Source organism: Amblyomma mixtum, chromosome 8 (assembly GCF_055824585.1).
Source record: "Amblyomma mixtum isolate Tamu chromosome 8, ASM5582458v1, whole genome shotgun sequence".
NCBI classification, from domain to species: Eukaryota; Metazoa; Arthropoda; class Arachnida; order Ixodida; family Ixodidae; genus Amblyomma; species Amblyomma mixtum.
Genome location: NC_143019.1, coordinates 34187178 through 34203315, shown reverse-complemented (window position 1 = coordinate 34203315; position 16138 = coordinate 34187178). Strand labels below are relative to the sequence as shown.

The 16138-nt window shown below is 47.0% G+C and overlaps 2 protein-coding genes across 3 annotated transcripts; both read left to right on the top strand.

Annotated features, from left to right (window-relative positions):
- Window positions 1-332: 332 nt before the first annotated feature.
- Window positions 333-2965, top strand: LOC149331992 (sulfotransferase ssu-1-like). 2 transcript variants are annotated; one of them, XM_089555634.1, is made up of 2 exons: window positions 333-452; window positions 1987-2965. In XM_089555634.1, the coding sequence occupies exon 2, from the start codon at window positions 2006-2008 to the stop codon at window positions 2945-2947; it is 942 nt and encodes a 313-aa protein (XP_089411760.1). In that variant the 5' UTR covers window positions 333-452; window positions 1987-2005; the 3' UTR covers window positions 2948-2965. The 2 variants fall into 2 exon arrangements, with proteins under 2 accessions (XP_089411760.1, XP_089411759.1); XM_089555633.1 differs by having other exon boundaries at window positions 333-511.
- A 10580-nt stretch (window positions 2966-13545) lies between these two features.
- Window positions 13546-14487, top strand: LOC149331991 (sulfotransferase ssu-1-like). Its single transcript, XM_089555632.1, has one exon. The coding sequence runs from the start codon at window positions 13546-13548 to the stop codon at window positions 14485-14487; it is 942 nt and encodes a 313-aa protein (XP_089411758.1).
- Window positions 14488-16138: the final 1651 nt, after the last annotated feature.

Genomic DNA, 16138 nt, shown 5'->3' with positions numbered 1-16138 from the left:
AAGAAATCTGCACTTTACTGCGGTGCAGAAACCGCAATTTCTTGTACCATCCTAAGTTTCATGGCCGATAAAGAAACTCAAGTACATAATACAGGCATCTTCCTTTGTTTTTAGATGAATTGAGAGGAGCTTGGGGTGACACGAATGCCGAATAGTGTGCAGGGAGAGGGTCGTTGTGGTGTAAAATTTAGCCGTTATCTCGGCGTCCTTTCTGGTAGGTAAGAATGATGCTGCGTTCCACTTCTGCATTTGGGGCAGATAAGCTCTCTTGATAACGCCTGCCACAGACGCAGTGCTTACTGCGCGTCTGCACAAAGAACGGCGTAGCGACCACGTCATCTCGGTTGGTCGGCTGTGTGCTTCCCAGCGGGTTCGCGCCAGGAGTTCAAGTTACCGAATAATTTGCAACGCTACGGGAGCGCTAATCGCGCGTGGAGAAGACTGTTTCTGCGGTGAGCGACTACCTGACTGCCTGCCTGTGACAGCGCGGCTATCAGTGTTTTTTATTCGGGTGGGTATCGTGTAAACGTGTCTAACCATCTTTTCCATGGAGTTCGCTAAGTGCCTTGGGGAAGTAGCCTTTGGTTTTGCGCACTTCTTCGGCTTCATGGTCACTTTTCGGCTGGAGCTATTTTCAGAACCTTAACGCAAACTATAATGAGCGAGTTCTTGCTTCGTACAAACTATGGGAGGCAAATGATGCAATTCCTAGTTCCTAACACACTTAATTCAAATGAATGGTGGTGTGGGAATGCCGGCTGTAAAAGAAATGTCTTTATGAAAAATTTTCTCAGTCTTATGGATGATGACAGTTTGTTCTCTTAACTATTGTTTTGTTTTGGTTTGTGGGGTTTAACGTCCCAAAGCGACTAAGGCTATGAGAGACGCCGTAGTGGAGGGCTCCGGAAATTTCGACCACCTGGGGTTCTTTAACGTGCACTGACATCGCACAGTACACGGGCCTCTAGAATTTCTCCTCCAAAAAAATTCCAGCCGCCGCGGCCAGGATCGAACCCGCGTCTTTCGGGTCAGCAGCCGAGCACCATAACCGCTGAACCACCGCTGCGGCTATTGTTTTGTGTACTTGCTTGTACATCCTCACTGTGTCTCCTCACAAACAGAAAATTCTACCTCCCTATTTCTATTATCTCATAGTGAACATCTTATTTTTTACTCATGTCTGTCGTCTAGAACTATTTAGTAGCGTTGTATTCTAGATGTCTGATTATGATTTCATTTATTGTTCTTATTTCTTGTTATATTGTGTCATGTTCAATTTGATTTAATTGGTAAAAAACCCTTACATGTTTCGTCTCTTTTGCGTTCGAAATTGCAGTGCTTATCCAAATTGACCCTGTCCTTTATTATGCCCGAATTCTGTATGCCCTGCTGACTTGTAATGGGCTCCGGGCCTAGTAAGCTACTCTGAAGTAGCTTTTTGCCTAGGGGCCTTTTTCTCTTTTAGAGAAATAAAGAATGTACGTGTGTGTGCGTGCGTGCGTGTGTGTGTGTGTGTGTGTGTGTGTGTGTGTGTGTGTGTGTGTGTGTGTGTGTGCGTGTGTGCGTGCGTGCGTGCGTGTGTGTGTGCGTGCGTGTGTGTTTGTGCGTGCGTGCGTGCGTGCGTGCGTGTGTGTGTGTGTGTGTGTGTGTGTGTGTGTGTGTGTGTGTGTGTGTGTGTGTGTGTGTGTGTGTGTGTGTGTGTGTGTGTGTGTGTGTGTGTTACTCTGATCATGATTCATGGCATTAAACAAAATAATCGATTTATGGTTTGTCGCTATATATAAAGTAATCGACAAAATTTTCTCTGTTCATTCGGTATGAAACACCCTTTTGTGCGCTTTTCTTTTAGCTGTGCTGAAACAATCACCCGTCTGCCCATACCTGCCTCGCTGTCTGCACATCAAATTATCAAATTGAAATAATTTCCCTTTGTCATCCTATAATTTCTTCCCCTTCGCCTAACGTAAACGTTTTTCTTCTTTACAGGGCCATTCGCGTCCAAGAAATGGCCGCGGAAGTTTTTCGCGTCATTGAAGGCTTGCACCTGGGAAAGCATTTTCCTGACGATGCAGTGCTCTCAACCTTGGCTTACAAGGCACAACCGGGTGACTTGTTCATAGCAAGCTACCCTAAATGCGGGACCACCTGGATGCAGCACATAGTCTACAACATCCTGATGAATCCGCAAGATCCCAATGACCCTTTGGAATTTGCGCTCCGATTTCCTTTCCTGGATATGCAGGGTGGAGAAGCTGCGGTCTACGCTCCAAGGCCGGCGGCTTTCAAGACACACCTTCCCTTTCACAAGGTTCCTTATTCCCCTGAGGCAAAGTACATCTACATCACCAGGAACCCTTACGACTGCTGCGTCTCCTTCTACTACCACACCCGAAACAACGCACCGTATCGCTTTACCAATGGCACGTTCGATGAGTTCTTCGAAATGTTTTTGAAGGGTAACGTCGATTATGGAGACTACTTCGACAGCGTGCTCTCTTGGTACGATCACCGCAATGATCCCAACGTTCTTTTCCTAACATACGAAGAGCTCAAGAGGGGTACAGCCGAAACGGTTCTCAGGATCGCCACATTCATCGCTGAAGACGTGGGAGAGGAGCTGAGAAAAAATCCTGATCTCCTGAGGCGGATTTTAGAGAAGACGAGTTTCGAAAGCATGAAGATGAGCGCAAGTTCACAGGGATCAGTGGTGCCGCTTACCAACGTGATGAGAAGGAAAAGTATCAGGCCGGAGCTCCAGAAAGGACTTCGCAACGTCATAGAGTTTAAAAAAGTACCCCTGGCTGGAGACTTCATTCGCAAGGGGAAGGTGGGAGACTGGAGAAAGCATTTCTCGCCTGTGCAGATTCTGAGGATGAAAGAAACGGTAGAAGAAGCAACGTCAGGAACGGGCCTCATGGACCTTTGGAAGGATGTGGACATTCCATGATTGAACGATTGCGCTAAAACGGCCGTTACCGCTGGACATGACAGTCTGCGTGAAAGGACACCGGTTTGTTTTTTACTGATGTCATGCTTTGCCCTTTTGTGCTCTGTACGAAGATAAAAAAGCACCAACTGTTCTTCTGAAACCACATTTACGTTTCTGCATCTCTTTATGAACACTGCTGTGGATCAGCAACTACAGGTTTTCGAGAAGAAACAGTTCTGTAAAACATTCCCTGCCTTCAGCTTTACTTTTTTTTTTTTTGCCCGAGACTGCCAGCTTAATCAGGGTAAAATACCAGCTCTAGAATACTAAATCATATATCTGCGTTGTTGAAATGATATCCTCTAATTGTTATTAATGAAACTGACAATGCTTTCCAATTACATTTTTTAGTTTGTCTTAATACAGCGTAAAAAGGAAGACACACTGGAAGTTCCGATTTTGAAACTCGTTTCAAGTTAAGGAAATTGTTGCCCAGACACAGACGCGTTATGGTTAACAACCCGTGGAAATGTAATCTGCGTACAGAAACAACAGCTGTGCATTGAGCAAAAAAAATTCTGATGTGAATTATTTGGCACTAGCGTCATGGGCTAACCAAAAAGCGCTGTGGCTAAACAAAACCTCGCAGCGAATTATGGGCTAATCACCACCACTTTCTTTTCGAATCTCATAAGTATTTCACATGATCGTATTCCTATTTACCTTGCGTAAGAGAAGGCAACAACTGTTTTCCAAATCAGGCGCTTGCAGTCATATACCGCCTGTCCATGAAAGCTCTATGCAGCGCTCCAGAAAGCTCTAGCGCTCTATAGGCAGCTTGCAACGCTCAGGTGACGCTGTAATTGCTTCAAAGCTAGCCTGAACATTGCAAGCTGACCATCATCCTCTTGAAAACGTATGCCGTCACCTTTTTGGCTCGCGAAAAAAGCGAAACCAACTGTGTATATTTCTCGACGCTGTCCGACTAGCTGACGCACGCCCGGTATCAAAAAAAAAGCGCCAAAGCTCATGCCTTTGCATTCATGCCTTTGAGAGCACGCAGGAGGTCCGGTGCGCATAGAAATTCTTGCTTCTCTTGCTGGGCGGTGGGTTACGTCAATGTAATCGGTACGGCGAACTTCGTTGCGTGTTGCCTATCGCACTGAAATATGAGTGGATGAATGAACAAGAACTGAAGATGCAGCGCCCAGAGCAAGGACTTGTATTTATAAGGACCATACATAATGCCCAAATAAATATTTAGCAATAAAAATTGTCACCCTAAGAGTTCATTATTCAGCAATAACCGAGCATGTATCGACCATACCTCTTCCGTGTTTAGGTATGCTGACCTACCTCCCGTATACTTGTTTATTCTTTTACTCTTGAAGATCCTTAAGCGTGCTAAACGTCCAACAGGTCGACAGTGGAAAGGTGTAGAAGTGGCGCAACCTTATCACTCTAAGGCTTAGGTGCGCCAGCTCTTGGAACACAGTTTTTTTTTTTTTGTCACTCCGTGCGAATTCTGATTAATGCCACAAATGTGGTGCTCTTTTTACTTTGCACGGTCGTCGCATTCGTACTGTGACAACTTATAGCTTGAGGTCAGTCAGAGCTTTTATGGCAGCATTTCGATAAAGAAGACATGTACTGCCGCTCACGTATATGAGATAGCTCCTACAAAAAACCATGGTTACGAAATCTCCAGACAGCAACTGGCTTATCTCCTGGCTGCCTCACTTCCTTGCTTTCAAAGATTTTTTTTAATAGGCCTGCTATCGCGGGGTTCGTAATGAGGTCATGTTATCAGTCTATCACCTACCTTCGTGATACAAATGTAAGTGCGTGGGACCACTTCTCATCTACAGCACAGCCAGGCTATGAGGGCACCTTGAATGTGTGCTGTGTGATTACAGTGGGGATTTTCCAACTACGCTGGGCTCGACACGTGGCCGCAGCATTGTACGTTGCGGACACAGTTCAGCGGATTGCACAGTTCATAGAATTGCAGTCGTCAACGGGAATTAGTCGGCGTCTTAAGATTGAGTTATGCTTTGTCGGTGCAGCTGTAGGAGTTTTTGTTGCTAATTATAGGTTATTCTTTGCTGGAACCGTCACTAAGACAAGCATATCTGAGTGGCCACGAAGGCGTAGTGGCCAGGGAGTTCTGCCGCTAGCAACAAGTTCCTGAAATGGAATTTCTGCCCCCGGTTTCTCTTTATAGTTGGAGGCGAACACGCCCCCCATTGTACGATGGTAGCGAGAAATAAACACCTCAATTAGTGGAAATGCGTCCCGAGGCCTCCTGTATGGCACTCTCTCGTAGCCCCTGAGTTGCTTCAAGCTCCAGTGGCCGAGCTTTAAAGTGGTCGATGAGGAAGGAAAAAAAGAACTTAAAAATTGACTGTTTGACGTGAGAGCGCAAATAAAACGATCTTCAGCAGTTTCTAACAATGAAAAAAATAGAAAAAGAAGAAAATCTAAGACCGGCAAGAACTCTCGCGAATTTTGACAACAAACAAGATGGCGGCGTGCTGCGGAGTTGCATCTGATCGCATCCCTTTGTTGTGTTGTTTCGCTTCTAGCTAGAACAAAGAAATATTTTTTTAAAAAAAGACAACAGTGTTACAGCAATTAGCATAAACTTATGAGTACTTTTTATGCATCATAAATATTGTGCCTTCAAAGTCACTGCTGTCAAGGTTACGCCCTCCCACCGGACTGCACTCCTCTGCGAGTGACACTCCTGTTGCGATATTTACCTTTGACAAAGTGCAGTACAGCAGCAAAGTACAGCAGCGGCCAAAAGTATAAGCTCCTGCCGTTACGGGCTGGCGTAAATTATTTTTTTATAAGCTACAGTCGAACATGTTTAGAACGAAGAGCTCGGGATGTCTCAGATCCTTCTTTATACAGGTCACTTCGATGTAGAGGTCGCGCTCCGCATCGCACACAGTAAAGGAAGCTAAGCACGTTCGGCACAATAATACCTTATTTTCTTAACGTGGATTCAAGAGGTACTTCATGAAACAAGTAGCTAATATTTTTCTGGACATTTTGTCCGACGGAATGTGCAACTGCAGCCGACCTTACCGCATTGATGCTTATCGCATGATCCGCAGCGAAAATGGGGGTGATTCAAGGTACACCTGCGTAACGTCGAATCTCAGTTTTGCCCCCTTTTGTAGTGAAGTGTCTTGTTTTTCCTGCGGACTCTTCATCACTACTATCATCGTAGGCCGCCTTCCAGTCCTTGATGGCTTCGACGATGTCGGCAGCCGTCAGTTACTAACATTAATATGATGTACAGTCTTTGTCAAAAGTAACCAGGCTGCATAGTTTGCTTCTAGCTTGTACAGTGGAGCCCTTGCAGCTTCTCTGAAGCTGAAATTGTCGTTAAAGGTAAGGACTGAGGGTCTTCTTCCCTTCCAACACCTTGTGATCTTTAGGAAAGCCATAAGGCCTCCACTGTACAAGCTAGAAGCAAACCATGCAGCCTGGTTACGTTTGACAAAGACTGTACATCAACGTCAGCCGCGACGCATTCGTCAGCCGTCACACCTCTTCCTGTTTAAAAGGAAGCGCCGTACGTGTTGAGCTATTCCAGAAGCTGCGCAGCAGGAACAGTTGCTGGCATCGGCATGTTCGCGGACATCGTTGTGTTTATCATTAATTTTTCTGCCGGAAAGTAACGACAGTGCCCCTCGTCAGACTGACTGGCCGACCGCCCACTGCCTAATTTTGTTGCTTTGCTGTAGGGTGGCAGCTACCGTGGCTACGGCGAAGTTCGGGTTCTCTCGCATTGTCTTCGCTGTGGAGAGAACACCGGCGCCCCCTATGCACATCGCATATGAGTGGTGACTGCGGAGAAGCAGCAAACCCGCCAACTGGAGCGCCTAAGTTGCTTCGTTGTGCAGGCATAGTCGTTGTAGTGGTTTTCGTTGTAGAGGCGTTCACAAAACGAATGAAAGACAGGAGGTCGGCCAGGATACATGGAATCATTCGTTTGACAAGTCGTTTTGTTGTAGAGACGTTAAATGTTAAGCAAAGCCTGTTCCACAAATAATAACCTCCTCACGGTACTTTCGGCATGCAGCAGTTATAATTTTTTCGCGCCGCGAATTTTTCGCGCTGATACAGAAGGCTCCGGTGATCCGTTTTCTGAAACGCGGCCCACTGCAAAAGAAATTCTCTAAAACCTGGTGCGATGCCAGCTGTTGCGACTCAGGTAGCATGGTCAGGCCGGAGAGGGGATGAGGGAGGTCGGATACGAGGTTACGGGAAAGACAAGGAGAACTTTATAGAAGTAAATTACATTATGTGCATACAGCAACTGAGAGTGTGCCTCGGTCCGAGAGTCTCAATGACAGGGACCTACTCGGCCGTACTCGGTGCCGAGTTTTATAGCGTTTTCTTTCCCTGAACTCCCTAGAAGGGGGCAGGGCCTGCCCAGAAAGGCGTGTCCTGAAAAGTCCACTGTGGCACCCATCACACACTCTGTGATTAGGAAACATGCCCCCGTCACGTGTTGAGATTGAGAGAAGAACGTCATCTACGTCGCGCAGACGCTGGAATGTCCGTGAGCGGCGTTCCCACTCTTTTCATGTAGTCGCACGTGCAGGGTCCAGGCTACGTGCAAGTCCACGCGGGGTAGGAAAAACGCTCGCTGTCAACCTCTTCTTCGAAGACGAATGCCGCTGTCAAACTTGATGACTGGACCCAGCCATGGGCGTCCTGAGGGGGGGGGGGGGGGGGGGGGGGGGGGGAGGGGGGCAAGGGGGGGCGGCTGCACCCCCCTGGAAAATCACTCCCTCGAACCGTGAGTGATGGCCGCACGCCAGGGGCCGTGGTGGGCTCAGCCAAAAGGGTAAAAGCAGCTCCGCTTCCACGCTTTGGGTCACATCTGCGAAATGCCGCGTCCGGGCACGCGTCTTTATGCCGTTTTCAAACCACGCCATCGTTAGCTCTGTTGAAGGCCGACCTGTTGCAGACATACAGCGGCACCGGCGAGCATGTGTTTCAAGCCGTCTTGAAATGGGTGCCTGTTTCTTTGATCTCTAGACAGATAGCGACACGGAGGCAGACTGTGCACAGTGCATCTTGTTTTCGCCTTCGTTATGCCGGCCACCGATGAATTCTTCAGGAGGGAAAGACAAATCAGCCGTGTCCACCCCCGCTTTGTCGGGCTGCTCATGGGCAAGCGGGCGATCAGTTGGCGCCGCCGCCGCTCGCTGTGCCTCCGATCCACGGGAGAGCGCAGTGCGGTAGAAGCGCCGCTATCAGAATCTTCGGCAAAGGAGATTAGCATCTTTTGTTCACGGCGACGCAGTCTCCAGAGGCGCCCCCACACCAGCGTCCCTTGCGTCTTCTCCGAAAACCAGCGCCTTTGGTCAACGCAGCCCGGTGGCGCCTGCCTGGCTCGCCTGTCACCTCTGGCTGGGCCTCAAATGACAACAGCGCCCGTGTACTGTGCGAGGTCAGTGCCCGGTAAAGAGACCCAGGTGGTCGACATTATCCGGAGCTCTGTACTACTCCGTTCCTCATAACCTGAGTCGTTTTGGGGCTCTGAACCCCATAAAAACACACAAAATAAATTTTCCTACCGGAGTGGCGAGTGTCCCTTCCCCTTGGAAGTCGCACGGAAGTAAGCCCTTGCACGTGTGCGCGCCTCTGTATTTGTGCTTCGGTGTTTTTAGTGGCCGTTTGTCAACGAAGCTGAGAACAACTAAGACAGTGGACGAGAAACTACGAGCGGCGAGCAGTGTGCGTGCGGTTGCTCGACTGTGCGGATGCGCGAGCAAGATGGAGCGAGGTGTATGAAGCTGCGAGCGTGCATTTATCTTGTAAATAAGTTTTCGTTGTATGTATAGACATCTTTTGTTTTCAACGTGCGCGTTCAACCGTTTTTCCAATCAATGTGTGTGACGAGTGTGCACCGAGAGCGTGTAATGAAGCACAGAAATGAATTTATCACCCGTGTAATCACGCAATTCGCCCAGAAAAATCCGTGGAGTCTACAGTTGCTGTTCAAGGAAGACTGACTGAGTGACTGTAGTTGCGTGTTTGTGACCATATTGTGCTGTGTGCTGGTCATCAATCCGGGTGAGTCGAGAACCCGTATGCAGCAATACTGAGCACTCTTCTCCACGAAGTGACAGTATATTTTTCGATTTTTTATTAATTTTAATTGTTTCTTCCTTGATAAACTGCAATGTATCTCTCCTAGCCACACTTTAATTTGCTGTTTGTAATTTTTATTTCATGTGTGTATTTCACTTATTTTTTATTTATATATAAATAAATAAATTCATACCGCAAATAGTGCCTTTTTGCTACGAACATGCCCCCCCCCCCCCCCCCCCCCCCCTCCGGCGCCAACAACCAATGGGGCCCCCCCCTGCAAAAAATTCTGCGGACGCCCTTGGACCCAGCTGCCCCCGGGCCCCCCCGGGTGTCAAGCACTACCGGCCTTGGCAGCTAACTTCGTTCTGTAGATGAGGGTGCACTGCAGAGCTGGGCTGGCTACATTCGGGGATGGTTACTGTCGCCGCTTCCGTGGCTAATCCGGGAGTTGACCCCGCGTGCCTTGAGTGACTCATCGGCATTCCGCTGCAGCCGCGTTTATTTTCCCAACCGACCAAGGCAAAGAGTAACACAGCGTAAAAAGCCAAGCGAAATAGGGACACGTGGCCCTCGCCGACTGACGCTTTTACGCAGTCAGACTTGGTTGGAATACGAACCTCGTGCAGCGAATATCACCAGACCGACGCGAAAGCAGATGACAAGTAACATACTAACCTCGGACGATCTTTATGGTCAACGAAAATCAGAAAACCGAAATTGCTATGCCGGCACCAAGTTAATTTAGAAAGTCCTTCATTTTTTTTATCTTCCCAGTGCATCAGTCTAATGGAATGTTCTCGAGTGCGATGACAAACAGGGATCATGCCTTAAGGTTTGCCTGACTGGCCAAGAGCTAGTGTAATACAGTAATGAGTTTGTAGATTCCTCTCAACTTTCATATACTTCAGACATTCATGTCGCGGTAGCGTAATGCGCCCAATTGTCTTAAAGCAAAAACCCATCAGAGATTTTTTTCTTCTCAGACTTTTTGTTTTAGTTGTTCAAGCAGCGTCTGAAAATTACTCATTCCATCCCGCTAACCCAAATTTACCAACATTAGGCGGCACAGTCCAAACGGACGAAAGGCAGAAAAGAAATACGGAACAAATAAATGAGCAGTGTTCCTTTTCTATATTTCTTCCGTAGCGCTGCTCCACCCCATTTTCGCCTTCACCAGCTAGGTCAACTGTTCATTTTGCTGCCAAAATTATCCGTTCACAAGGCCAAGTACTTCAATGCGTAGGAAACGTCGCCTCAGTTAATAGAGAGTTTTAGCACCGCCGTACGGTAGATAGGCTAAAAAACGATGACCACTGACATGACGGTAAATGCAGCGAGTCAAGCTAGGCAAAGGTAACAATGGCAATTCTTTGCCGTATTCCGCGTACGGCTATCCGGCTGCGCTAAAAAACTGTGCTAAACCGACGGGATCGCTAAAAGTAACCCCACCCCTCCTCCTCCCCCGCCGTTTCCAGACGACTAAGTGACCCTCAAAGCACTTTAGTGGAGTTCTACAGAAGCTGTGGATTGCTAAGCTATGTTTCACTTGAACTTTACTCATTGCCGATAAGACTTGTTATGCATGCGGTTTTCTGCCAGTGACAGCTGTGGATTCCAAACGGTCGAGGTCGTGTCATTCTCTCATGCGCTCATAATGCAGCTGCAGAACCGTTGCCTGCAAGCGAACGTATCTCACCGGATGCTTTCAGAATGTCACGGTCAGACTGTTGCAGCGTAGCTGGCTTTCGGAATATGTTTCACTATATCTGGCGGCAGTCCGCTGGGCGGAGCGACATAAAAGTGCTGCTAAAGTGAAGCTGTCTGGTCCCAGATGAAAGCCTAGCTTCTCTGCTTGATAAATGTTCCATGGCCCTTTGGGCCTACAGATCTGGATTAGGAACACCTTGCTTTCTTCTCAGTAGGGAACCACTGCAAGGAGGTAGGATTTCTCTCCTGGTTCTTCTGTAGCACCCCTGTATTTTATTCTAGGAGCCCCAGCTGCTCTTCTGTGCAAATGTGGCAGGTATATGGGAATATAAAATCAATGCTTGCTTGCTAGAAGCGGCGCAGCATGGGAAGCGTAAACATGCCTGGCATTTCAAGAGAACAGGCACATTGTCAATGTAGAGTTTCCCTGTGTCTTACCGATACTCACCTATGGGGCAGAAACGTGGAGGCTAACAAAGAGGGTTTAGCTTAAGTTAAGGACAACGCAGCGAGCCACGGAAAGAAAAATGACAGGTGTAACGTTAAGAGATCGGAAGAGGGCGGAGTGGGCGGGTTAATGACATCGCGGGTTAATGACATCCTAGTCGCGGGTTAATGACATCCGAGTCGAAATCAAGAGGAAGAAATGGGTCAGGGCATGTAATACGAAGTCAATATAGCTGCTGGTCTTTAAAGGTGGATTCCACGAGAAGGCATGCGTGTAGCAGGGGGCGGCAGAAAGTTAGATGGGCGGATAAGATTAAGACGTTTGCGGGGATACGGTGGCCTCAACTGGCCAAGGACAGGGTTAATTGGAGAAACATGGGAGAGGTCTTTGCCCTGCAACGAGCGTAGTCATGCTGATGATGATATCACAATTGAAGCAAAGCGGCGCTTTCTGCAGTACGCCTGCGTATTGTGTGCGCCTGCTGAATTACTCAAGAGGCCAAAAACGCAACATCCTTATGGTACGCTGAGAACGTCAGCTAATGTGCTAACAGTCGCATGAGAGTTCATGGAATTGCTGTCCGGAGTCGTCTCTTTCTACTGTCTACTAAAATCTCCGATACATCATCAGCGATTAAAAAGCAAACATGTGTGTTCGAGAATCAATTATTAGTATGCACCCTCGCTTCATAGTGGTGTGAAATAGCGATATCTGGCGCCATACATAAGGGGGCGGCTGTGTTTTCGGTTGTACTAGAACGTGATGGGAGTAGATTAAAGATAGTGATACAAGAAACACTGCACACAGGAAGAATAGCAGACAATACAAGAGATGATTGTTAACTTAGGGACAAGGATAGGTAATTGAGGGACTCCTGATGGAGCATACGATAAAAGTCAACACTCACTAATACGGAGAAAGGCATTAAGGAATGTTTTTTTTATTTTGTTTGTTGCATTGCTCAATGCGAAATTAGTCGCGTAATATTTTTTAACTTATATATAATTGATTAAAAAAATAAAAACAATCACATATTGTCAGCGGGAACTTTTAAGGCGAAAGCCTTTAATGCCGCATCGTTCTCGACAGAAGGCTGTCAGCAGAGGTCTTACGCTTTTCGGTTGGTCGAAATGGCTATGACGTCATAGCGCGCGGATTCAAAGCAATGTGGTCACCCACGGATGCCTGACGCCCCCTTTAGAGCACACGACAACTAATAAAACAGTTGTCGTCCGCTCTGACAGGGGACGTAAGGCGTCTGTGGGTGACCACATTGCATACCTCGTTACTGCGAACAGAGCCATGGATACAACCGAACTCATCGAAGCAGAGAGAGAGTCGTGCTAAAGAAGCAGTCAAAGCCGGCAGTCAGAGTGCGTAGTTGTAATGTGTAGACAAAGTGTGTAGTCAAATAAAGCACTAGTACAGCACAAACAGTCTCGCGGTCAATACCAAACAGTGCGCCAGGGAAGGCTTTCGCCTCGCGGCTCTTTAGAGAGCCAAAGTGCCCTTGAATTTTTGCCCCGCCCTCCGCATGTCGCCTGCGGCTGTGCGCTAACTAAACTACGACGGAGGCTTTGCAGTCTTCCACTTTAGAGCACATTTGTGCTCCATGTAACCAACTTGAAATTATAAAAGGGCCCTCAACCACAGTGGCTGACATTAGGGCCTCTTCGTTACACCGCGAGCGCCATGTAGAACATGGTCGAACGGTGAGGGTGGCAGCTATGAAAGAATCCTTTTATTATATATGCTTCCTATGGCATCAAGACTGCCAGGACCAAATCCCTCCTTGAGGCATTTAGGAGACAAGGATTGAGAATATAGGGTCTAGTGACGACACACATTCTAAACAAACGCAAAAATGCCTTGTCAGCACATCTTTCAGGTGTAAGCTGGTTACATTGTTAATTCCCCATTGTAAAACTCTACAAATCGGAACAAAAATTCTTCGCTTCTATTCGGTGACTGTTCTCTGTCCTCAAATGTTAACTAAAGGGTAATTTTAAAAGCTGGACAAATAAAGACCCACACTGCACGAGAGGAAACGCATATATCCTGTGGCCTGTATATTGTCTCGCTCAAGAAAATGGCTTTTCGTTGCAGTCAAGCTTCCCAAGTGCAAACGTTATTCCTTCTCTCTTGTTGCTCATTTGCGCTGTTTTACCGCCGTACATTCCAGCAAATTCGCCGAACTCGCCATATTACTGATGAATAACAGCAATGTCTCCTTTCCTTTCACATAAATCATGCCCCAGTAAATGGTGCACCGATCGTTATCTTTAGTTGGGGCATTTTTTTTTCTTACAGATTTCTACGGTAAAAAAAAACGTACACTATGACGGCCGAAGTATTTCGCACAATTGAAGGTCTCTATTTGGGCAAGCACTTTCGCGACGAGGCAGTTCAATCTACTCTCGCATACAAGCCACAACCTGGAGACCTCTTCCTTGCCTCTTACCCGAAATCTGGATCTACCTGGACGCAACGGATCATCTACTACATCTTGATGGATGGCGAAGATCCGGAAGACCCCCTCGACCCCTTAATTCGTCTCCCTTTACTGGAGATGCGGGGCGCAGAGGCCGCATTGTACGCTCCAAGACCAGCGGTGTTTAGAACCCACTCACCATTCCACCTAGCTCCGTATTCGCCACACGCTAAGTATATTTACATTGCGAGGAATCCCTATGACACCTGCGTATCCTTCTACTACCACACTAGAAACACTCCAGCGTACAGATTCCAAAATGGGTCTTTTGAAGAGTTTTTCGAACTTTTCCTTAACGGTAGGGTCGACTTTGGGGACTACTTTGAGAGTGTACTTTCCTGGTACAAACATCGTAACGACAAGAACATCCTTTTCCGTACTTACGAAGAGCTCACTCGGGACACGCCTAGATGCGTTCTCGAGATTGCTGCGTTCATCGACCGCGAAAGGGAGAAAAAGATCCGGGAAAACCCTGAACTCATGTCCCGCATTCTTGAGAAGACAAATCTTAAAAGCATGAAGAAGGTTTTCGAGTTCACTGCTGGACAAATGGCTTGGAAGGAATCACCGCTTTTCAAGACACTTCGGCCGGAGCTTCTCAATGGTTTTCAGAACTTGTTCGACTTTTTTAGTGAACCCATGACTGGCAGCATCGTGCGAAAGGGAACGGTGGGTGACTGGAAGAACCACTTCTCCCCTGAACAAGCTGAAAGAATGAAAAAGAAGATAGCCGACGTGGTGGAATACACAGACCTCATGAGCCTCTGGAAAGACGTATGCCTTCCGTGAGTGTTCAGTGCACGAATCTAAGGCTCCAATAATTTAAGGCGAATTAAGAGAAGAAATACTGTATCGCCACCATATGACTGCGGTATGGCGCGGTGAAATTTTTTTGTAGTTTTGTCATACTGCAGGAGCCTGTTATGCTTTTTTTGGAGTTGACGTGTATGCCTTGTTAACTTTTAATAAATAAAACAAGCGCTTTGTTTTGAGCGTTTATTGCGTGTGATTTGGGCGTTGCTGCCATACTTGGTTTTCTTCATGGTTTTCTTTCTAGAGACCATACCATACTCAATGCATACCTCGGTGAAAAAGGCCGTTTTTTTGCTGCTTCCTCAGTTAACCATTATTTGCGGTTCACTCATGATTAGCATAGCATCACTAGACGTCGGCTCTTTTCGCCAGAATCGGAACCCGAGGACTCATTTTAAAGCGACTGCTGTTATGCGCGTTCTTGGGCTTCCGTCAGTCTATTAATGGTGGTAGTGGTAGTGGTGGTGGTGGTGGTGGTAGTAGTGGTGGTGGTAGTAGTGGTGGTGGTGGTGGTGGTGGTGGTGGTGGTAGTGGTAGTAGTAGTAGTACTAGTATAGTAGTAGTAGCAGCAGCAGTAGTAGTAGTAGTAGTAGTAGTAGCAGCAGCAGCAGCAGTAGTAGTAGTAGTAGCAGTAGTAGTAGTAGTAGTAGTAGTAGTAGTAGTAGTAGTAGTAGTAGTCGGAGTAAATGGTAAGTGAATGCCACAGGAATCATACGGAGGGTGCTTACCGTGGAACAAGGAGGGCAAGAAGAGAGAGGGGGATTGCAGTACCGAAGGGTGATTTATATCATAGAGCTCTGGAGGATGGTGACCGTGGAATGAAGGAAGAGGAAATGTGTAACTATAGGGTGGTGGCCATCTTGACTACATGGATTGTACTTACCGTGGAAGCAGGACGACTTCAAGGGAGCGGAGGCATGCTCACAAGGAATGTGACTGCCAAAGGAAAAACTCAATAGAGTAGTAACCACGGAAGCAGGAGAAGGGCAGTAATACCCTAGCAGTCGTCGCTTTCTCTAAAGTCGCACATTCGTAGCAGTCCTGTGGTTTTTTTTTCAATTGCACCAACAGGAGGTGTGCGCCAATGTTCAGGATTCTTGAACATCGAGTCGAAAATCATGGATTCTATTCACAGGAAGGATTAAATCGGGCGACTCCGCAGTTATTCGCAACGAATCGAATTCCATTTTCAAATTTTCTAATGCTTGGCACTAGGTTTAAATAGAGCCCGCTGCAGTCTTTTCGATTACTATTGGCAGACTTTTCGACGATTATTCCAATTCCAAGTGGTCGCGATAAAGATTGATCGACAGTGAAAAACAATTTTCCGGGACGAGGTAGGAGGCATTGAGATTATTTGTGTTGCTATGCCTGCAGCATAGCAGCGAAATTGGCAGTTGCATCTCAGGACGTTTAGTGTATCGAGTATCAGGGGTCCAAAAAATAATCTCATTCGTTGTTATCTTGAACCTCGCTCTGAGTATACATCTTTAAATGGGTCTCATTCCAGCAAAAGTGTTATCAAATACGATGTACCACATGGATCGATTCTAAACCTATTGCTATTTCGCGTTTATATAAATAACATTGTAAACATCTCCAAGAGAGGAATGATTATATTATACGG

Coding starts and splice junctions, on each gene's coding strand:
- LOC149331992 (XM_089555634.1), top strand. CDS start 2,006: ATGGCCGCGGAAGTTTTTCGCGTCATTGAAGGCTTGCACCTGGGAAAG.
- LOC149331991 (XM_089555632.1), top strand. CDS start 13,546: ATGACGGCCGAAGTATTTCGCACAATTGAAGGTCTCTATTTGGGCAAG.